Source organism: Ursus americanus, chromosome 12 (genome assembly GCF_024610735.1).
Source record: "Ursus americanus isolate L20-20 chromosome 12, mUrsAme1.1.p, whole genome shotgun sequence".
Lineage (NCBI taxonomy): Eukaryota > Metazoa > Chordata > Mammalia > Carnivora > Ursidae > Ursus > Ursus americanus.
The window spans coordinates 37,855,317-37,878,823 of record NC_142138.1 but is presented as its reverse complement, the minus strand read 5'-3'; the positions used below and the strand labels follow the sequence as shown (position 1 = coordinate 37,878,823).

Sequence of the window (23,507 nt, the reverse complement as noted above, 5' to 3'; positions counted from 1 at the left end):
TGGCCACAGGATCAAAGACGTGCTGACTAACAAAGAACATTGAAGTGGTACAAATGAAATGTGGCCTTTTGAATGTGACCAGGGACGACACAGTGTAACTTTGATGTATCAACAAGTTTCAAGCCAGCTGTGCCTTGACGTGATAGAGACGTCACATCAACTTCTTGAGCGGCTTCCTCGGCATTATCTACATGTCACACTTAACACTGAAAGGCTAAACAAAATCAACAAATTGAGAAAATGAAACTATTTGACTACCAGCAAAGCCATGTTGCTGCTATTCAGCATTTAAGAGCTAGATAGGATAACGGTATAATTTTAAAGCTCTTATAATATGATACGATGAGTAATGAAGGGACTTGGAACATTGAAATGGGCATTGAAAACCTAGTGGCAATAGTGTTGATAGCACAGCTCCCAACACGTGGCAGGTCTGTGGGGGACAGAGGCCTATCGGCCACAGACCAGCCAAAGCCAAGGTCCTCATTTGGAGTCGTAAGATCTGGCACCGCACTGAGCAGAAGCAGCTACAGGAGAGCAGCTTGGCAAACAAGTTGGTGCAGACTCTTAATGGGACTGCAGCACAAAACTGCTCATCAGGTCTTGTGAACACATTCATGACATCCAAAGTGAAGATGTGAAACATTCAATGTGGACGTTGTTGAGTCAGCAAAGGCAACTTTGGACAGGGCTGACTGGAAAATGTCGGCATCTCAGTAAAGAATATTGAACTAATTACAGTGCTCTTGCAAGCTATCGTGAATATAACTTCCCAATAAAAATGTGTAAGGTTTATATTTGTTTTAGTATTTTATGTCTGGGGGAAATTTTGCAAGAGGAAAAGAAGAGTTGGGATCAAATGGTATATTTTTGTCTTTTATTTCTTTTTGAAATGTAGCCACAATCCAAACCAAGCACCGAGCTAATTTTAGGGCGAAACAATAACACCAGCAAGCACTGGTATTGAGTGCAGTGTGCCAGGCACTATGTATTAGCTTATTTGTTACACAATCCCTGTTAGAGAGAAAACACTATCCCATTTGTAGACTAGGAAACCAAGGCTCAGAAAGTGTAACGCGTCCCAAGTAACATACCTAATAGTTCAAATCCCCAATTCTTTCCATTCACAGTGAGAACCCAAAAGGAGTGAAATGAGAAGACAGAGTGATGATGTAAACACGAAGGACAAATGAGGGAACAGAAATGAGGGCTGTGAAAGAAGGTGAGAAGAGAGTAGAACAGAAGATGTAGGGAAAGGGACCTGGCATTGAAAAAGAGGGGGGAATTCTTTAGATTGAGTCCTTTAGAGTGGTCCTATCTTCAGAAACCGTAATCATTCTGTATCATCTTGGCTGACGCTCCTCTGAGTCCTGTGCGACATCTTACCAGACAGGCCCACTTCCCACCTTACGTAGCACAGCTAGGGGGCTGTTTGAAAGCAGTATTGTACAAGAAATCTGCCTCATAGCCTGACAGAGTCCAGAAGCTGGAAGGAAATCAAACTGGCATGATTTATACTTCAATGTGTCTTCAGTGTATGTGTTCTAACTTTACATTGGCTTTGCAGAAAAGACTGTAATTTTAATTCACTGGAAAGCAGATGGGATCTGTCATGGGAGTAAAACATAAGAAATTTGTCCGAATGTAAGAAAAAGCAACAGCTTTCTTTTGTGGGTCAGTTTCATAGTACAAGTATTTGTCATTGGGTCCACATAAGCTGATATTCATCAAAATGATAGAAGTCCTATCTAATATTTATTGAGCAATAACAGTGTGCTAAGTGCTTTACGTGTATCTCATCATCAGGAGGAGCCTAGGAACTTGGTACCATTATAACTAACCACCCATTTTAAAGATGAGAAAACTGAGGTACAGAAAGTTAAACAAGCTATCACTGGCTAATAAGTAGCCGATTGGGATTTGAATCCCAGGCCCTTGATGATAACAGTACACTATGCAGACATTCCCAGGGGATGCCTCTGTCTGTGTAACCCCAAGAGCTCTACAGTGTTGACTCCAGGGGAAAAAAAAAGAAAAGAAAGAAAGAAGGAAAAGGAGGTGGGAAGGGAAGGAAGAAGAAGAGGAAAAGATAATGACCTCAAAACTAGTACCAGCTCTTGAGAAAGACATGTGGGTTGGATGGTTGGAAGCCACAGAGGTGGTCCGAACCCACTGTGGTCAGGGAAGGAATCTTTAGCAAAGGATGGGAGAGGAGCAAAGAGGGGGCAAAAAGTAACGGGAGTACAAAATAAAAGAACAAAACAAAGTGCAGTCAGAGTGGAAAGGGGACGGATAAAGGCCTCGTAAATTTTTAGAGTATGAAAATAATACCGTTAGGTTTTAAATTAATTAAGGTTGTTTCTCTGATTCACCCCTGTATTTCTAATTTCATGGGCTGAAATGAACTATTCAACTCAACCTTTAGAACTAATGCTGTTTGTCTGACAGTTTCTCTCCACCCTGAGTAATGCTAAGTTCCACTCTGCAAGGTTAGTGTCTCAGGGAAAGGTGGGTGTGTTGTTTGGTCTTTTTTTTTTTTTTTCCTCTTGAAAGTTAATTAAGTCAACATTAACCATGGCTATGTAACCGCAGAATGGGCAGTTTCTTTGAAGGCTCATGGTTTGGATCTTTTCCTGCAAAAATTCCCACTTCTTTAGTTATATTTAGTATTCTAACTGCCTGAAAAACTGACTTGCTCTGGGTCCGTGTGTCAGGGCGATACTGGGCCTTGTTTGCAGCTGAGTGTGTCGGCTTCGTGGAACCGCTATGCCAAGAGTTTGCGGTTCTCAGTGTACAGCCTCCAGGTTCAGCCTCTCTTGCTTCTTCTCCAGAAATTTCCCTGGAGTTAGCATTGCCAGTTTGATGCCATATGGTTCTACAATTCTCAGAACTATTTACTTGACATTTAAAAATTTTTTAAACTTGTCCATACCCTTAACTCTGAAAGTAATATGGTATCATCAATGTTTGTGTTATGGACCTATCCCGATGACTTTGTTTATATAGATGTGACTGAATAGTTAAGGAGAAAAAAAAAAAGTATGAGCCTTGCGCAAAAGCCAGTTTTTTCATATTGGTGCAGCTGTTTTAACTTTTAAGAAACCACAAGCATTTTATCCTCTGAAACTTTAATTTGAAAGACACAGGACTTTTAAAGAAATACAATATTTCTGAAACTGGTATATAATAGCCTCCCTACTTCTGTTCTCTTAAATTCCTAAGAATTGAATAAAGTTCCTCTTGAAACTCTTAAGAATCGAACAAAGTTACATATATATTTTTCAGACCATAATACATGTTATTGCTGTATCCCTAGTAATCTTTGAAATGTTAAGTTACAATAGAAGCAGTAACATCATAAGACAGACAAAAGGGACAGTAGCTACATTCTAAAGATCTCTCTCCATGCTCAGAGAATTTTCCATAGACCCAGAGGCAGATGACAGAAGGAAACAGTTCTGTGTTTTCCTGAGTTCACTGTAGCCCAAGCCATGGTAAATGTTATTTTGTTTCTTTTTTTATGCTACGGTAATGATTCCCCTTCCTGTTACATAGAAAAACCTATTCTGCTGTTAAAAGAGAACACTAGATATATTTATTACAACATGAAGACCATGTTGTCCATGGAAATAATTTTTTATTGTTCTGAGTCACTCTGGTTTGTGGAATTTTTACATGAGTTCCAGGACAAGGATGAGATGATATATTTATTTTAATTTGTATCCTCTTTTTTTCTTGACTGCATGAATGTCAGGCTTGTTGTCAGAATCTTTCCATATTTTGATTACTCGAGAAGTTGCTCTGCTGTAGTTGTTTCTCCTAAACTCTTCATTGACAATTCAGTATGTGTCCTGGGCATGCTGTATTTTGGCAGAACTTCCTCCTTTTCTCGGTATCATGTGATCTCTTGTTTTTCCTTTGGCCCCTATTCTTGTTTTCTTGATGTAGGTCTTCACCATGTCAAAGGTTATAAGAGACCTTCAGAAATATTTAAATTGTTGAGCTGCTGGAAGGACTTGAATTAAACTGTACATTTCAAAAGGCATTTGTTATGCCTTAAATTTTTTTTCTTGCATAAAAATAAACCTCACTAGAAGTATTCCCTAATTCAGCCCAGAATATCTCTGTGCTTTACACTATACCCTGCAATCCTGGAAAGCCCCGAAATTCATTTTTCAAGTATTCTTTGGTTTGATTGAAATTACTGTATTTGTTAATCACCCTTAGGGACCTAGATTAAATTTAATTAGCAGTTCAGACTTACAGAGAAGGTTCTGACATTTTAGAAAATATTTGAACAGAAAACAATGACTGTCCTGTGGGCTGAGATTTCAAGTAACTGGTTGTTGTCATTGATACTTCTTCCATATATTACTCAGTGTATGCAATGCTGACTGACTTACTGACTTAAGGTTTAAAATTAAATCTTGTGCTTTCTGGCAAGAATCGGAGGATTTGTTCTGCCTTCCACCTTTCTTGACTCATATGCCCTAACTAGTCAGCCTCCAACAGTGTCCTAACCAGTCAGCCTCCAACAGAAAAAGGGACTATAATATTGACTTTAGCATATAGACAGAGACAAAATGGACAATTTCTAATAGATAATTTTTTCTCTTGCAAATGGTCATTGCAAATCCAAACTACACTACATATATTCATATATTCACAAGGGTGTGTGTGTGTGTGTGTGTGTGTGTGTGTGTACGCACTTGTGTATGTAAGAGCATGATTCAGTGTTCAGAAGTTTTAGATGGTTACTTTTGTTAGAAAATTGTAGGATACCAATCTGAGTCATTTTATTTTCAACAGGTTGACATGATGAAAGAAGCATTAGAAAAACTTCAGCTCAATCTAGTAGAGATGAAAGATGAAAATGCAACCTTAGATGGTGGAGACGTCTTATTCACAGGTATCTTCATCCTCACCTTCTCCTATCCAAAACTACTTCTAATACCTGGCTTGTATTCACTTAACTGTAGGGTTGTTTTTGTTTGTTTATTTGTTTTGTTTTTTAATTACCAAAGTAAAAATGCTAACTGCAGGGAATTTGGAAAATATCGGAAAGCACAAAAGAGAATAAAATGAAAATGACCTTTCATTCAAAGATAATCATTTCAACACTTGGGTGTATGTCCTTTTAGTACTTTTGTATGCATGCCATATTTGTGTATTTTTTACAAAAATGTTATCAGCATGTACCTATCATTTTGTAGGTTACATCTACTGTATTCTACAATGTGAGTTTGTGGTTTGCATAGTTTTGCATTGCATGTTATTATTTCTGGTTTGTATTTAAAAGATTCTTAATTCAAGATGTGTCGTTTACAAATAATTTTCTTGCCCAGACAGCAAGATGAATTTAAATTATTTTCAATGCAAATTGATTTGGCTTCAATGCCGGATGAATAATAGCAGAACTCAACGAAATACAAACAGCTAATATTATTATGGAGCTAACTAGAATCAGTTTTTATAGTGGGCATAATATTACTGCTAAAGAAACAGTAATTGTAGCATTTAACCTTTCCAGCTCCTTATGATCATATTATTGTTTTGCAAAAGTCATGTGCCAAAATTTGGATCCCCCAGATTCATTCTAGTTATACTGATAATCAAGACAATCGATAATAATTTTTAATTTATAATGAGAATTTATTTTCCCCTGAATGTCAGAGAATAAATACCTGTTTCATAGATGTACTCCTACAGGGATTTGGGAATGTAGCCCAGGTGGCCCACTGAAAACATGAAGCTTCTTAGAAGTCTAATATTTTAGCTGATGTGGCTTTTATATTGAATCCCTTGTATATAGAGAAAATATAGCCATCTTCATTTTAATATAAACATAATGCTTTGTATTACTTACATTTTGATATAATTCATGTTCTTTGAGGAGGAGAGGTATTTATCCTGTGACATTTGAATAGTTCCTTGCTCAGTGTCACATATCTATGGGTGTGGCCACTGCGTTGCTGAGCTCCAGGCAGCACCATTCTTATCACAGGCTTTTGAAAAGTACCCCCTGAAGTTGTGCACTGCACAACCTGGGCTACCGTTGTCACAGGCAATGGCCCTGCCTCTGGTGCGCACCCATTGAGCCATAAGAAGACATAACAAGGGGTCAAAGAGGCCTACCCTGCACTGTCAGCTCTCGCCGCGTCCAAGTCGACTCAGGCATTCTTTCCAATCTGCCTAGTAAGTTCCCCTTAGAATATTCTTTGTGTCTCCCATTGATGGCACTTTCATTCTTTTTTGGCAGCACAGAATAACAGCCTGTTTCTCTTAGAAAATAGGCTTTTGTGAAAAGCTAGACGTGTAAATCACGCTTCCTTACAATAAAACTCTTTTTTACTGGAACATAGCCATATAATAAATAACTTCTTGTAAGCAGGTACTGATAATATTTGAAGTATGGTTTAAAACAAGCTGATTCACAGCCATTTAGCTATCTTAACAGCTGAGCTGAACAGATTCCATAAAAATCTTCTCATGTTATGGCACAGTTTAGTCTGTAAGAACCTCTTCCTTTGATCAAAGATCTTTCCACAGCATTTCAATCCTGCTGCCTTTGCCCCAACTTCTAACTAGGTGCCTAAATACCGAGGCTTGCCTTTGACATTATCTGTAAGCTTATTTTGGTAATATTCAATCCTTATGTTAATATCTTGAAAGTTATTTTACTCAAAACTGAGATCACGTTGGGATCTCTTGGCACCTCATTCATGCCTGACGCACGGTCCTGCCTTCTATTTCCTACTTCTCAGTTTTTTTTCTTTCTTTTTTCTTTTTTACATATAATATGAAATTTGCCATCTTAACCATTTCTAAGTATACAGTTCAAGTGGCACTAACCACATTCACAGTATCATGCAACCATCCCCACTCAGTTTTTGGGTTCAGCAGATTTGGGTAAGAAACAAAATCTGTAGCACTTTCCACGCATTCTGGGTCCTCCTCCTTGTGTAACTCAGAGCTTCGTTAACAGCTGATCAGGAACTGGGCAGAAGGAAAGCCGCTATCCAACCCCAGTTCTACTGGGAATCTTGTGAGTCAGGCGAGCAGCTACTGGCAGAAATTATTTCAATCCTATTTCTCTTACATAGGTATCAGCTTATGTCTACTTTCATTTTTTTATTTTTGTGAAATATGGAGCAATTAAAAACAGAGTTATAAATGTGTATGTACAGTTTAAAGACCAATGATAGAGTGAGCACCTGGTGCCTGCCACCTGGCTTTAAGAAATAGAATATTGCCAAGACTATAGGAGGCCCACTCCCAGCCTCTCTCTCCTTTCAGCCCGGGGTAACCACTGTCCTGCATTTTGTAGTAATCAGTGCCTTGTCTTTCTTTGAGTTTTACCTCAATCTATGCATTCCTAAATCATATGTTGTTTATATATGAGTATTTATATATGTTTGCTTGTCTTATAACTTGATATGATTAGGGTCATACTGTATGATGAAGTATTCTGTGATTTGTCTGCTTTCGATCTAACCTGATGCGTATAGCGTGGTTTTTTGTCTTCACTGCTGTGTGGTAGTCCATGGTTAAGAATTACCACAGTGCATTTATTCATTCTACTGCTGATAGATATTTGAGTGTTTTCCAGTGTTTTTCAATTATCTTCAGTGCTGCTATGGACATTCTTGTGTGTGTCTCCTGGGAATGTGTAAAAGAGTTTCTCTAAAGCGAACAGCTAGAAATGGAGTTTCTGGTGATAAAGTCTTTTTGCTCCAGTGAAATGTATATGATTTTCTTCTTGAATCTATTGATATGGTTAATTGCACTAATTGATTTTTCTGATATTTGATCAGTCTTGTATCCCTGGGACGAAGTCAAACTCCATTGTGATAGACTCTTTTTTTTTTTTTTTAAGATTTTATTTATTTATGTGACAGACAGACAGCCAGAGAGGGAACACAGCAGGGGAGTGGGAGAGGAAGAAGCAGGCTCCCAGCAGAGGAGCCTGACGTGGGGCTCGATCCCGGAACGCCAGGATCACGCCCTGAGCCGAAGGCAGACGCCCAACGACTGCGCTACCCAGGCACCCCGATAGACTCTCTTTTTAATTAGAGCTGGGTTTAGTTTGTTAATTTTTTTCTTAAGACTTTTGTTTCTGTGGCCTGTCATTTTTCTTGCTTGCTTTCCTTCTCTGGCTTTGATAAAAGAATTATGTCAACCTCATAACGTGTATTAGGGAATATTTCCTATGTTTCTGCTCTCTAGAATCAGTAGTAGTTGAATTGTGCTTTCCTTGAACTTTGGTAGAACTTACCTATGAGCAGGCTCTGTGGGCCAGGTGCTTCCTCTGGGGGGAGATTTTAAACTGATTCAATTCCTTCAATGATTGCATGACTGTTGAGGGTTTTCTGAGTCAGTTTTTGTGAGTTCTGTTTTCTAATATTTTATCTATTTTATCTAAGTTTTCCAAATGTTGGGTATAAACTTCTTCATATCTTCTTAATGTCTGTTTTAAGCTTCAAACCCTATAGCTATGTCCCCTTTTTTTGGTATTGTTTACTTGTGCCTTCCAGTTTTCCTTTTGTGCCAGAGATCTGTCAATTTTATTCATCTTTTCAAAGAACCAGTTTTGGGCTTTGTTGAATTATCTCTCTCTTGTTTATTTCCCTTCCTCTTCCTGTTTCTATCTTTAATTCCTTCCCTCAAATTTCTTTGTTTTTATTGTTCTTTTTTTCTTACGTTTCAAGTTGGAACTTTGTCTCTTTAATGTTGAACCTTTTCTCGCCTTAAGGCAAGCAGTTAAAGCTATATAACTTTCCCTCCGAGTACTGCTTTAGCTGAATCCTTTGTGTTTTGATATATTTGTTATCTTTAGTTTTACATGTTTTCTGATTTCCATTATGATTTATGCTTTGACTCATTCCTGGATAATGGTGTTACTTGAAAAACATATTGGTCATTATTGTAAGTTGCTGGGGACACCATCTTACTACTCTGACAGTTAATACGTGGAGGAAAGAGTCAGACATTTAGCTATCTGTCCTTTATGAATTCTATTTCAAATAGACCAAATACTTGATTGAGAACGTTCTTCTTTTTAGAATTCCAGCCAGTAAATGTAGATTCCTGATAAAATAATGGATCTGCATAATGATCATGGGGAACGTCATAATGGAGGAATCAGGCTGATACCACCTGAACACACAGATTATTCTAGTGTCACTGACAATGTGGCTGTCAGTCATGTGCCTCGTGATGTGATACAGTAATACAGCCCCACCTCTGAAGTAGTCCTATCAAAAAAAAATTTTTTTTAACAAGAATCTATTTAAACATCTACATGAAACTATGTGTTTACTGAAAATACAAAGGACAAAGGAATAGTTTCATATTAGATAATACACAAGGAAGCAAGCAGTCAAATCCAGAACATAGGATCATCAATAGGACAAATGACCTGTCTTCTCCTATAAATGAATGAGGTGAAAGGGTGGATTGATAACAGAAAAGATGACATAAAAGACATAACAACAAAAATTTTTTTTAATATTTCCGTTCCAGAAGTTCAGTTATTTTCATCAGAAAGACCATTTAAGGAATTTTGGGGCACCTGGGTGGCTCAGTTGGTTAAGCGTCTGCCTTCAGCTCAGGTTGTGATCCCAGGGTCCTGGGACCGAGCCCCGCACTGGGCTCCCTCAGCGGGGAGCCTGCTTCTCCCTTTCCCTCTCGCTCTGCTTGTGCTCTCTCTCTCTGTGTCAAATAGATAAATAAAATCTTGAAAGAAAGGAAGAAAGAAAGAAAAAGAAAGAAAGAAAGAAAGAAAGAAAGAAAGAAAGAAAGAAAGAAAGAAAGACAGACAAAACCAACCATTTAGGTGTCTACACGATACTGCCAGAAACAGAAGTCCAGCTGACTTTTAAACGAGATAAGCAGTTTGCTTTTCTTTGTGCTTTGCTACCTTAGTCTTTTAAAATAGAAATAGTGCACATGCCACTGTTATAAATTTGTTTAAATTTGCTTAATCTGTTAAATACTTTTCCTAAAAATTGTGTATAAATCTAATTTATAAATCTATTTTTATCTTAGAAGAATTAAGGAAAATTTTTTAAAGTTTCAGCTGACTTTTTTTTTTTAACAAAGTGAGTAATATTTTTGCCAAGTAAAAGATCTTTCCCTTAGTTAAGTTTTGATTTGTATGTAGTGAGTTTTCTCAAGGGACAACAGAGGTATACCATTACCAAACAAAAACAAAAAAAAAAAACCCTGTCAGTGTGCCACCAAAGAGTCCTCTGACTGCCAAGAGCATAAGCCATTGGAATTTATCATAACATCATTTGACCTAGGTCATTAACCTCTTTTTTAAGGACATCATGAGGATTAAGGTTGTAACATTTGTAAAGTCTATCAAGCAATTCTTTCTACATGGTTTTTCTTCTTATGCTTTACCCTAATGTTGTGGATCAAAATATATATTGATTTCTCTTTGAATATTTTTTCGTATTTCATGTAGAATTCTTCTTCGAAGAATTAAGGGACATTAAGAATCCCCACCATTATATATTGCCTAACACTATCTACTATAATTGTTTGCTTGCCTCTCACTAGGAGACCATTTTTATTTGGTGTTTTGCCTTCTGAGAAGAAAATTTATGGAATTTCAGAAAAGCCAAACGACTAGAAAGTTCCATCCTTCTAAACTTTAGTATGATGCAAATAGACATCTCTGATGTTTTGACTTGAAACAACAAATAAGAGTTTTAAGGACATCTCTTTAGAGGTCATGCCTGAAGACCAATCAGCCCTAAACTTCCTTTACGCAGATAGTTTCTCCAACCTTTACATCATCTTTACAAGAAAAGGAATCTGACTTCATCATGAATGTCTAGTATTATTCTTTTAGGGAAAAAAAGGGAAGCATTACTAACTTGTCACTGCGATTATTTAATTTTTTATTACACAAGAAGGTGTTTAATTCCGTTATTTCCTAAATGGAACGTTTATTCTTTTATTGTGCTAAAATCTATACTACATAGAACTTACCATTTAACTATTTTTAATTGTATAGTTCAGTGTGCAACCATCACCACCATCCATGTCCAGCATGTTTTCACCTTCACATGCTGAAACTTCACACCCACTACACTGACTTCCCAGTTCCTCCTCCCCCTCAGACCCAGGCAGCCACTATTCTACTTTCCACCTCTGTGCATTTGAACAAGTTTATTTCTAAGGATAATAGTTTGAAATCAGACCTGTGTAAAGAGAGCAGAGGTCAGAGTGCAAGCAGAGCTGCCTTGTGTGGTAGGAAAGAACTGCGCGGTGCTTCAAGGTCATTATTTACAGATAAAGAAAGTGTGCCGTCATTGGTGCCATGTACTCACAGTGTTCCATGACATTTATTATAGGCAGAGAATTTTTTGTGGGCCTTTCCAAAAGGACAAATCAACGAGGTGCTGAAATCTTGGCCGATACTTTTAAGGTAGGTAAAGTTGGATCATTGATGCCCCGCATACAGTAATTAATAAATATTCATAGACACATTGAATCAGCATGTCATGAATAATAGTATCTATATGTCACCAGCTTCGCAAAATAATTCCTAATATTTGTACATTTGCTAGAAGTTTTAAGAGCTATCAAATTCAGATTTCTCAACAAATAGGCTGCATCGGGCTACCGTAGCCACATAAGACAAGGTTATGGACATCTTCTGTTTTTTCCCAGTGTATAATCATACAGCCACCTAGCACATTTCCTGCACAATAATGACTTTCACAACGGAATCAAGCATCACTTGTACTTTTAGAACCTACTGTGTGCTGGAAACTGGGCTAAATATTGCACATACATCCTCTCAAGTTCCCTTTACTCCATTGATTTATTAATAAATAGGCTCACCAGACTGCTTAGGAAGCTCTTTTCCCCTTGAGGACGTGAGACTCTAGTTTGCACAGGCTATTCAGATATAGCCTTCCAGAGTAGCCCATTCCATGGATCAACCAGCAAAGTTAGCCGTTGACACAATCACACATCTGGAAGGAGGCTCTACACTTTCTTCTTAAAAGTAGTCATTATTGGGGTGCCTGGGTGACTCAGTCCGTGAAGGGTCCAACTCTTGATTTCAGCTCAGGTCATGATTGATCTCAGGGTCCTGAGATGGAGCTCTGCACCTAGCTCTGTGCTGGAAGTGGAGCCTGCTTAAGACTCTCTCTCTCCCTCTACTTCTGCCCCTCCCCACCCCCCAGGCACACGCTCATGCTCTCTTTCTAAAAAAAAAAAAAAAAAAAAAAAGGTAGTTTTTATTTAACTGACAATACCAAAACCTACAGGTCCCAGTTTTTCTTCCAGATATCCAGGGCCCCCTGTAGCCTCCCTAGAAATAGCCATGTTTCAGGCAGGTTTAAATTGGTCTTAGAATTATTCTGAAGTGCCTGTTTCTATAACACACATAGGACTACGCAGTCTCCACAGTCCCGGTGGCTGATGCGTTGCATCTGAAGAGCTTCTGCAGCATGGCGGGGCCTAACCTAATCGCAATTGGATCCAGTGAATCTGCGCAGAAGGCCCTAAAGGTAGATACAAAACTATGCTCCTTCGAAATGCAGCAGGTAATGCCTGCCACATGGTTCTTCTAATTCTGTCTGCTGGGTGGGCGGCAAGTAGGACTGGCGGGACGAGAATAGGCTGCTACTCCAGCTTTCTCAGATCAACACCGTCGTGCCCTCACATTCTTTGGGAACCAGGAACACCTAAATGTAGGAAGAACTCTTCACCGGTGAACCATTCTTACTCCTACACCAGGTATCCTCGAAAGGCCATGATTTAGAATAAGAAATACCAAACACATCACAGTTATTTGCTCTGGGGAAAAGGAGGGCATGCCACCATTAGCACTTTTCTTAAGATAGTTGGTACACAAGCGTTTGTTATATTATTCTTACCCTTTTGTGTGTCTGAAATATTTCATAATAATCTTTTAGAAAGGCATGATACAGAAGTACATAAAAAACTTCTTTGTTTGCATTTGGAATACTTCAGTTTTAGGACAGGAACTTGTTTCATTTCACAGGTGAGAATAGGAAAGCCCAGAAAAATTATGACGTGCCCAAATCACACAGCTAGGTCAAGAGTGGAAGTCACTGATAATGAGGAAAACCTTCTACTGCTGCAGTGCTTTACAGCCCAAAGACACTTTCCTTCTCTGTAGTACCCCCGCAAGATGACGGGGACGCTCCATCATGGCAAAGACCGTGTCTGTATTGCTCACCATTGTTCCCCTTCACGCTTGGCCCATGGTGGGCCCTTAATTAATACTAGATGAATGGATGAATAAATAAATGAGAGAGGTGGTATTATTTCCATTTTGCAGATGAGAACTAATCAAATGACTCACCCAGGCCACAAGGCTAACACTAAATGGCGGGCTGCAATTACCACCCTTTCCTCACGATTTACTAAAGGACCAAAGACAGAAGCTCCTCTCGGGCAAAGAGGGGAAATCTGTGTGTCCCAAGGTACACAATTAATTTTCTTGCCCTTTTAGGTCTTCGCTCATTGCCCTCAGTGCTAGACTTGTGCATTTTGTCTCAGAAGAAATCATTGCCTTCCAATTGCTGATCTCCCCGCCGCAGTTCCTGCAGCTTCTCCAGCCAGCAATCCTGGCCGTTCCGTCTTCCTTTACTCCTACTGTATCTCTGATTGTATTTCTAGGACCTTTAACAATTGTTGCTAAACAGCCTGCCTCAGAACTTGAATTTGGCGGTTTTTTCTATGTTTCCTTTAGAGAATGTCTTTTGTTCTGCTTCATCTGGAAGGCTGTGTCCACTTTCCACAAATAGGAAAGGTGGTACCTTGAAAGAAAACATTTGGTGGATGGTATCGCTCGAAGGATCCAGGAGGATTATTTTTCTCCTCAGGGACTAACTGTGGTGTCCATCCGTGGCAGCCGGGTTGGTCAGCACATGCCTGAAATTGAATATAAGGGAAGGAGAGGGCTGAAGCTGGCCTGTACTGTGCTCTTATGTTAATTAGCAGATGGAACGTCCTCTGGGTAGACGAATTACAAAAAGTAGCTCCATCTGCCATTCTGGGTAGACCAGATCCCTAACTTAAAGAACTTGGTCCCTAATTCCAATAGTTCCCTAACTTAAATAGTCTGGAGAAACTAACACATAACAAACTAAGAGATAATACAATATAATTAACTAGCAAAACTTTATATGAAGTAGCCCTGACTGCTATTCACAGGATAGGATGGAGCTCCTTGAGGGCTAGATATTCAGAGAGAACCTCATGGACAAAAATGGGGCTAGACGTGGGTCTTAAAGGATTTGGCAAGGTGGGATTCAGTGACACAGTGTTCCAGGTGGGGACACGGTATAGACAAAGACTGAGCCAGATACATACATGAGATTTGAGCAAACTAGTCCAACCAATAAAGAGTTTTCCTTTGGACTCCTAGAGATATGGCTGGATGGAGCAGGTGAAGTCTGAAGAGGTAGCGACTTAAAAGTGAGGAAGAAGATGAGTTTATCTCCATGAAGCAGGAGTCTGGGCTTCTGAACAGAAGGGTCTGTATTGCTTTAGAGATGTTGGACCACCATTCCTTTTGAAAAAAAGAAAAGGAAAGGGAAGGAAAGAAGGAAGGAAGGAAAGGAGAGAGGGAGGAAGGAAGGAAGGAAGAAAAGAAAGGGAAAGACGTTGCAATCAGAAAAGAAGACCACTGATAACCTAGAAAAAGAAAGCCAAGCCCCACGTCCCATTGTATGCCTTGGACTCACTACCATTTCTCCATTCATCTTTCCCATCTCATCATCAAGTCAAAACCTCTAAGATCACATCTTTTAAGGGCATCCTGTGTGGACTTTATAGTCCTCCTTCCTGTAGAGTTTATTTGAGTTAGTGTTAATAATGATGTTCACTCTATACTTGAATCCTTCTGTGTCAGAAGCTATAAATAATCCTCACTTACTGGAACAGTATTCACTCTTTGGAGATCATATTTTCCATCAGCAAATGTGCTCCCTAAACTGTGGGACCGTAGAGCTGGCAATTGCCCACCTACCATGTTTCTAGCATCAAAAAGATTCTCTTACTTTGTAGTGAAAGCCGAGGAATAAACTGAATGGAAGAATAATGAGATCTCCATGCAGGCATGTTCTCATGTGGGAACTAGGTGGGTTGCTGAAATTCACATTTAGTGAGCTGAACTGTTTATGTATTTGAGAACAGTTTTGGCTTTTGTATTAGAAAAGTCAATAGAATTGATAGTGTGGTAAGTTCTACTAATTTGGAGATAATACTGATATGGGTAGGAAGGAAGACAAATGGATAGAGACAGATCATTTGCACATAGTGAACATATATCGGTTTTATTTTTTCCATTTTATAGATGAAAATACTGAGATCTGATGAAATAAAACATTTCGAATATGATCTGGAATCAGATTTCCTGGGCCTTAATTCCCGCCCCCCAATTGCCCACCCCACTGCATACTCATTCTTTTTCAACTGGAAAACTTTTCCCAATAATTTTGCCATAAATTTGCTTCAGCTGAGCTTCCTCTTTCTCCTCCCCTCTCTCCAACTACCCACCACCTCTTCCCATTCTTTTGCTGGCATGTCCAGGATCTGACCTGTGAGGAAAGATGTGAGTTTTGTCCCAGATGTCTGTTTTTCCCTTGCAAATCTTGATGTCTCTGTAGAGAAGCCGGTGACCACTTGGGCATCTCTTTGAAGGGCATAGCACTTAAATGGAGGTGAATTGTGCCTTCCTGTACCACACACTGAGAGCCTGAATACTTCCCACATCTGTCACTGCTTGCGGAATACTTGCCTCCTCCAGAGCCAGAAAACTACTTCTTACATATTCATGCAAAGCTGAGAGCCCAAGGGTTTCTGGATAGTCTTAGTGCATTTGAAACACTCTGTAATGGGTTGCAATCGATTCTGGGTTAATGAAGTGGGATCTTATGGAGGTAGTCATCATAACTGTCTAGGTTGTAGTAGATTTAATAGTGTGTGCATTGTATATTTAAACGAAATCATCAATCTAGGAGGACTTCAGCGACTCTCTGCTGAAAAGCCCAGAACACATTTTAATACAGGGCACATTTAATACACATTTAATACAGAGTATATTTAGTGAAGGGAAGGAAGAAAGGAGGACATATTATTACTTCATTTTACTGTTGATATGGGCAAGGTACTGGAAGTCAGGTTGATTTGAACAAAGACCTAAACACAGTTAACATCAAGTCTTATTCTAGAAATACTATTATCTAAGCAAAATCCATCCTCAGAGCAACCTGTCCATTCTATAGTTTTTTTCCCCACACTTTACATCATTCTGCACATGCCTCTGGGCATACCTTTATCCTGCCCTTCTAGCTATAAAAGAAAATAGTGTAAGATTAATTAATTCTTGCACAGGCCATATACTTACTAGTACTCTTGCAGAGGGAATGTTTACCTTCTCAAAGATGATAACAACTCCAGATGCTGCACATCTGTAACTGCTGGTCACAAAGAAAATTTGAGCAAAAGAAGTCAATCCCCAAGAAATACATATTCTTGGGACACCTGGGTGGACCAGTCGTTCAAGTGTCTGCCTTCAGCTCAGGTCATGATCTCAGGGTCCTGGGATTGAGCCCCACCCCGCATCCCCTTGGGCTTCCTGCTCAGCGGGGTGTCTGCTTCTCCCTCTCCCTCTGCCCTGCCCCCTCCGGTGGTGCTATGTCTCTCACTTTCTCTCTCTTTCAAATAAAATCTTTTTAAAAAAAATTTAAAAAGTAAAAAAATAAAGAAATACAATTCTATTATTTGATTCATTTAAACAGGAGACAAAACTATGCCATCAGCAGTCAGAATAGTGGTACTTTAAGGAGTGAGGGAGTCATGGTCCAGGGTGCTGCTTTGTATGTTTACTTTTAAAGTTTACAAAAATATGTATATAATGTATTATTGGAAGTGGGCTGAGATTAACTTACATAAATAATTTTCCAGAAGTGGGGTCTAACTCTCAAACCCCCGCTTTACCATGATTCCTGTCTTTACTGCAGACTAGCCTGTTTTTTATTTTATTAAGAAAAAAAAGACAAACTTTGTACCTCTTGAGCAACCTCTCCCCATTTTCCCTCCCCCTAGCCCTTACACCTTAAATATACACAAGCTTGAATTGTCAGTTCCGCCTCAGTAAAGTTGGGGAGGCAAAGGCACGGCAAAGAGTAGATTTGCACCACATCCCATCCATTTTTTCCTAGATCCATTCCAGGATCGACTTCCTTTCCAGGAACCTGGATTAATATCATGCTCTCTGTCGTAAGAGGACAGACCGTAATTCCTGCCCTCTGGAGGGACTCACTGTATTGATTTTTAACTCAATCTCCTTGGTAGCATTCAGTCCTCCAGTCAATTGGGGTGGGAGAGGAGAGAAAGGAAGGAAGGTGGACAAAGAGAGGGAGGCAGAGAAGGTGGGAAGAGGTGGAGGGAGTGACATTTAACTAAAACTTTCCCCAAACTAAGATGTGGCAGCTCCAAGCTGGAGGGGCCTCTGTGCTGACAAGTTGGGGGGCTGTGCCATCTGCTGGCCAGGCAGCCAGGAGAGCACCTTCCTAACCCCTTGCAGAAACCAGTTCTTTTCCCCTTTTGGCATCTGCAATTTTGTTTATTAGCCGTTTCTTATATTAATAATTTTCTTCTTTCATATCACAAAGAATTATTATTTTAAAACGCTTTCGATAGAAGTACTGAAAGGATGTGGTAAGAATTATGAGATCACCACTCTTTTATCTTTGTCATGTAAATGGAGCTGAAATCTAGTAAGTGGAATTCCAGTAGACTAGTAATTTTAAATTATGATGCTCATAATGTATCTTGATGGGAATGTCTTTTGGTTTCTTATCTACTTCCTGAAATAACTAGCTGCATTTGTAAGATTCCTTGAATGAGCACATGGGCTGCTTTGCAGCTAATTTAAATTGCATAGCATGAAGCATGTTTTTTCTTTTGAATGACTAACTATATAATAGAGGTCACTCAGACAGTATTTCCTCTCATTTTGACTCAGCTTCAGCATTGATTTCATGTCCAAAAATGTCCATGGTGTTTTATAAATGCTCATATTAAGAAAGAAGATGGAAAAACCCTTCGTATGTTTGGATTTTGTATGTTTTTTATTGCCTGGAATTTCCTTTGATGACGACTGGAACAACAAATAGCAAAAAAACTGAAAGACAGAATGAGAGCTAACTAGTATCAACAGGGTGATTGAAATGGAAAAATAAAGACTCTGCATTTGGAGTTGTTGTTGTCACAGGGAATTACAGTGTGTAGCCACAAGATTCCCCACTTTGGGTCTTTACTGTGAAACGCATGCTGACAATCCCATTGTGGGTTTAATTTAGTCTTATTATTTGCTTGTCTGTTCCAGTTGTATTCACCAGATCCACAAAACAATGATTTAAAAAAAAAAAAAATCTACCATGCCTGAATTAAGAAATTAACAGAAAACCAAATAGCCTCCGAGTTTGTAACAACTGTTGATGCTTCTTTTCCTGGCAGCAGTTGTCTTATCTGACGATATTCCCAGAGCTGTATGCCAACAAAGCTGGGGTGGCCAAAATGAAATACTTGGCATGATAGGGCCATAAATAATCTGAAGCTGTGAGACCAAAACAGCCATGCTGAATTTCAGCACCAGTTCCAAGGCAGGAAGAAGGCAAAATTGGCCAAGTAGGAGAAAGGGAATAATAATAATAGGGTTTTTATTCTCTCGAGCTTTCAAGAAAAATTTCAGAGAAAAAAAGAGGAAGAAATTACATTTAAAGTGCTGTTTATTCTGTCCATGATATGATGGGACATTGATAAATATTCAACAGACTGTGAGAAGTTATACGGGGAATTCAAGCATCTGTTGCACGGCCTTTGAACCCAAAACTCTTACTTACAAGAGAAAAGGCCTAAGTGACCTTAAATTAGTGGGTTTTAATGAAAGGTGTGGCTTAAAACCATCTGAGGTGCTTTCTGAAAACACTGCCCTGGACCTACCTCATGGGTCTGATTCACATGTGCATTTTTAAAAAGCTGCACAGCTTTAGAATTCTGAAGCACAGATGAATTGAGAGCCACTGCGTTCAAGGATTTCTGCAACTTCCAAAAGCACCTACTTAGAATCCTGAATAACACACCCTGAAGAAGCCAACCACTATGCATTACAGATACAAAAGTATGTATTCCAAGTTGCAATAGAAGTAAGAAAGTGTCATGATTAAAGCCATCCAAAGCTAGAAACTCTTTACCTTTTTGCTGCCTGGAGGTCAACATGGTATAACTTAAAATATAATACCTTACTGGATAATAACTTGAATGCCATCATCCACTCCACTGGGCATGCAGAAATTCCTTATTAAAATACTCCAAATGACCAAAAAATTGCTGTTATCATTTTCTGAGGACAGGATATTTGCATTTGACTCATGTTCCCATACTCCCTCTCCCCCCCCCCACACACACACAGAATGAGAGAGAGAGAGAGAAATCTAACAGGACCTGATTTCCAGGTGTGAAAATTTGTGCCAAAGAGACAAAAAAGTTAAACTTTACACCCTTACTGATATTAAAGAAGAACTTCCCTTTAAAAATAATCGTATGTTGATTCTAGTAAAGAAGCATCGCTGTCTAAAGAGCCAAAGTGGCAATGAGGGTAAGCAAATTACTTAGAATCCCAGTTCATGGGTCGTCCTTCTGGCTCTGCCACCAGTTCTCCCTATGTGACCCTGTCTCCTGTACTCAGTCCCATCCTGAACGAACAAAGCTGAATCAGCCTCACTAGGGAATGAGAGCTTCAGTCCTTCCCATCGAAAGTTCCGGGCTGGACAGTTAAGGTGAAGGATTGTGTCTTGAACATGTGGATGTGCAAACACCTGAGAAAAAGTAGCAGCCATTTAATTTTAGAGCACCAGCCATAAGGATAGCTCCAAAGTGGGTTGACGGTTGACTCTTGACCATTGCGACATTGTTCTTTCAACGGCTAGAGGTGATGGGAGACTTGTGCTTAGCTGAATATCTTCATGACTCTTTGAGGATAGAAAACCACAGAAGACTCCAACCTAATTCCGTTTCTCTTTGAGGAGGCATCAATTGAATATAACTATCAGATTGGATATCTAACAAGCATCATCCTCAAATATATACATAAAAATCCAATAGGAAAAAAAGGTGATGCTTTGGGGCACCTGGGTGGCTCAATCAGTTAACCATCTAACTCTTGATTTCGGTTCAGGTCGTGATCTCAGAGTCCTGAGATTGAATCCTGTGTCAGGCTTCAGACCCAGCTTAAGAGTTTCTCTCTCCCTCTCCCTCTCCCCCCCCCCCCCACATGCTTGCACTGGCCCATGCTCGCTCGCTCTCTCTCCTCTAAAAAAAAAGGGGAGGGGTGAAGCTTCCAAAATCTCTCATTACTGTCCCTTTTGCAGAAAGAGTTTTTAAAAGACAGTAGAAAAAAATAAAACAGCAGGCGGTTGAATAGAGTCACAGATAAGCTTGAAACTCGAGCTTCCTGAGCACTGTCTGCGAATCCTCTTTATTGAGCAGCAGCTCTATGAAAGATCCTGTCCCAAGCACAACGGACACTGAGATGAGTGAGAAACAGTCTCTGCCCTCAAGGCCCCTCTGGCTTAACTGAAGAAACAGAACAGGACATTAAAAGATAAATACTGTCAGTGTAACACAAGATAAATTGACTAGTAGGTGCAGGATTCTCCCAGAAAGGATAGGAGTTCCAAGGAGGGAGTGATCACAGGAGGTGGGAGTCCGAGTTCGAATGGACCAGAATGAACAACAAGCCTGTCGTAGAGACAGAGTGGTGATTGCAAACAGGACAACTGGGGGAATATCTATTTTATAATCAATAGACAGTGGCTGGAGCAAGGGCTGGAAGGGGGAGGTTTCTAGATATGAGTTGGGGCTGGTCCAAAGGCCAAGGAATGAGGGTTTTCTTGTCTGCAGGTTGTAGGGAGGCACTCAAAATTGTTTAGCAGACGTGTAAAAGCGGAAGGTGGTATTTAATGAAATAAATAAAGACGAACCAACTCTATCTGGCAGTATGCCTGTAATGATTTAACAGGCATAAAGATTAGGAGTAATAAAATCAGGTGCCATCACACAGTCCAGAAATAAAGAAGAGGAGAGTCTGGACTAGAGAAGTAGCCGTGAAAATAGAAAGGGCCGTGCAGAAGCTGAGTTCCATTTAGAGAAGGAACAGAACACTGCGACTGAGGGATTTGAGGGGCACAGGAGAAAAAAGGAGCAGATCAGCACTTTGACGGGTATTTATAGAACTCTGGAGCTGTACCGGGCCTTGTACTAGGTCCTAGGGGACAATGAGGAACAAAATGCCTTCAGAAATGACTACCAGATGGGGTGACTTTGGTGGAATTTTTGAAAAAGAGTTCCACCTCTCCCTGTCACCATGAACTCAGTCCTCCCCATCTACACAGGAACAAACCATAGAAAATCAGTGGGCAAGAGTATGTTGCGGGATTTCACTGACCTAGATTCACATTTTGGGAACTGAGCTATACTCAGACATATTCAACTGACAGTGGCTCGGGTAGACATCCCATGTCTAAGCTTGTAAGACACTAACGGGGTTGGCTCCCATTTCAGTTTCCACTGGCAGCAGTCAGTGGCTCATCCAAATTTGGAGTCTCTGTCCTTTATTCTTTTCCGTTTATTTTTTATCTTTATCTACTCACCCTAAAGCCATACCGAAAATCACTTAAACATTTACATGCCCTCCATCTCCAGCAGTGTCCTATTGTTTTTTTGGCTGAATTGAGTTGGCAAAAGACTGCCCCTCCCTCAAAAAAAAAAAAAAAAAAAAAAAAACCAGGACGATTATTGCGTCGTGGGCTGAAATTGTGCATCACAGCATGACCTATGTGACACTCTCAGCCATGCCAACACCAATACCCTTGATGCTGAAGGGATTAGGAAGTGTATCAGTTGAGCTAGAGGGAGGATGGTTGAGTTTTGGGTTACTGTTTCTCCATGGAAATCACATGTATTAAATGCCTTAGGTGTTGATGAGTATCCTATTGCATGGCTGAAGGTTAATGAAGCATATGGTAAACCATAGACACTAAATTAGAAGGAACATTTTAACCATGGAATAGTCTCCAGCCTCTAGGAAAACCATCCACACTATCTCATACAACACCAGAATTTGGACCATCCTTGGAAATAATGACATGCAAGAGAAACAAATTAAACTTGCCACCACCTTCCTGCAAAACCATTCCACTAGTATTATTACCCTGCTATTAATAATCACTTACTGCGATGCCTGGGTGGCTCAGTTGGTTAAGCATCTGACTCTTGGATTTGGCTCAGGTCCTGATCTCATGGCTTGTGAGATCGAGCCCCACATCGGGCTCCGTGCTCAGCGGGAATCTTCTTGCATATTCTCTCCCTCTGCTCCTTCCCCCGCTCACTCTCTCTCTCTCAAATAAAATAATCTTCTTTTAAAAAATAATCACTATCTTTCCTTACTTTTATATTTCAAAGTGTCATATTAGTCCAGCAATCTTTAAGAATATTTCTAAATCTACTTTTTGTTGATGGTCACTAGATGCTGCAGTTGGGGTCCCTTGTTGCTTAAACAGTATCTGTCTATAGATATAAAACAACAACAACAAAAAACGAAGCTTTGCAGATATGTTACAACAGCCATCCCGTTTCATCTCTTTCTGAAGTGGGATTAAGTTCAAAGCTGTAACCACATATCCAGAGGTGACTCATCATGTAGAATTTCAACCCAAAAAAAGCCAATTGGAAGCTAAATGAAAGGTGTTGAATCTACTGCGTTTTGTGCACATTTCCTCATCACTCATTCGTTTTTCCATCCACACTCTGGCAAGTGATAAGAGCTCAATATTGCTCAATATGCAGCTGCTAGTTGTTGTAATATCAGTAGCAGGAATCATTCCTTTTAGGTGTAAAAATCATGTTAATTTATTTTGAGAAGTCTAAGCTCGTGGTTTTCAACTTTTAGTATACCCAAGAATCACATAAAGTGCACATTTGAAATGCACATCACCTTCCTCAGATTCAGCGGGAGGAATTCTGATTCAGCAAGGCTGGGATGGAGCCCAGGAACCGCTGCGTGATTTGGATGTAGGTAATCCATAGATCACGGGGTGAGGAACACTGGCTGTGTCTGAAATTCACCAGATATCAGTTCCTACATTGGCATATGAAGGCAGGGGGAGAAAATTCATTCTAAACGTAAATTGCTATGTCCTTGAACAGAAAATGCCACCAATTATCATTCAGAATAATATCATACTGAGTAAAATAACTGGCACTTCAGAGGAATAGCTCTCATGTGAAAGAAAACAATGCAGAACTCCACTAGATTATTGAAATACAACTGCTTACGAAGAGCCCACTTTTTGTCTAAAATGCTGTGTCTTTTTAAGGGAAAATGCTTACAGAGTAAAAGATAGAAATCATGTGTTCCATCTGTCTCTATTGATAACACTTGC

At 39.6% G+C, this 23,507-nt stretch overlaps 1 protein-coding gene across 4 annotated transcripts in view; it reads left to right on the top strand.

Moving 5' to 3' along the window:
- DDAH1 (dimethylarginine dimethylaminohydrolase 1) overlaps positions 1-23,507 on the top strand; it is a 130,484-nt gene that overhangs the window by 89,110 nt on the left and 17,867 nt on the right. For all 4 annotated transcript variants that reach the window (XM_045801872.2, XM_045801869.2, XM_045801871.2 and 1 more), the window contains exons 2-4: positions 4,810-4,909; positions 11,367-11,440; positions 12,414-12,533. In XM_045801872.2, the coding sequence (XP_045657828.2) occupies positions 4,816-4,909; positions 11,367-11,440; positions 12,414-12,533 (288 nt within the window). In that variant the 5' untranslated portion in view covers positions 4,810-4,815. The remainder of the gene's footprint in view (positions 1-4,809; positions 4,910-11,366; positions 11,441-12,413; positions 12,534-23,507) is intronic.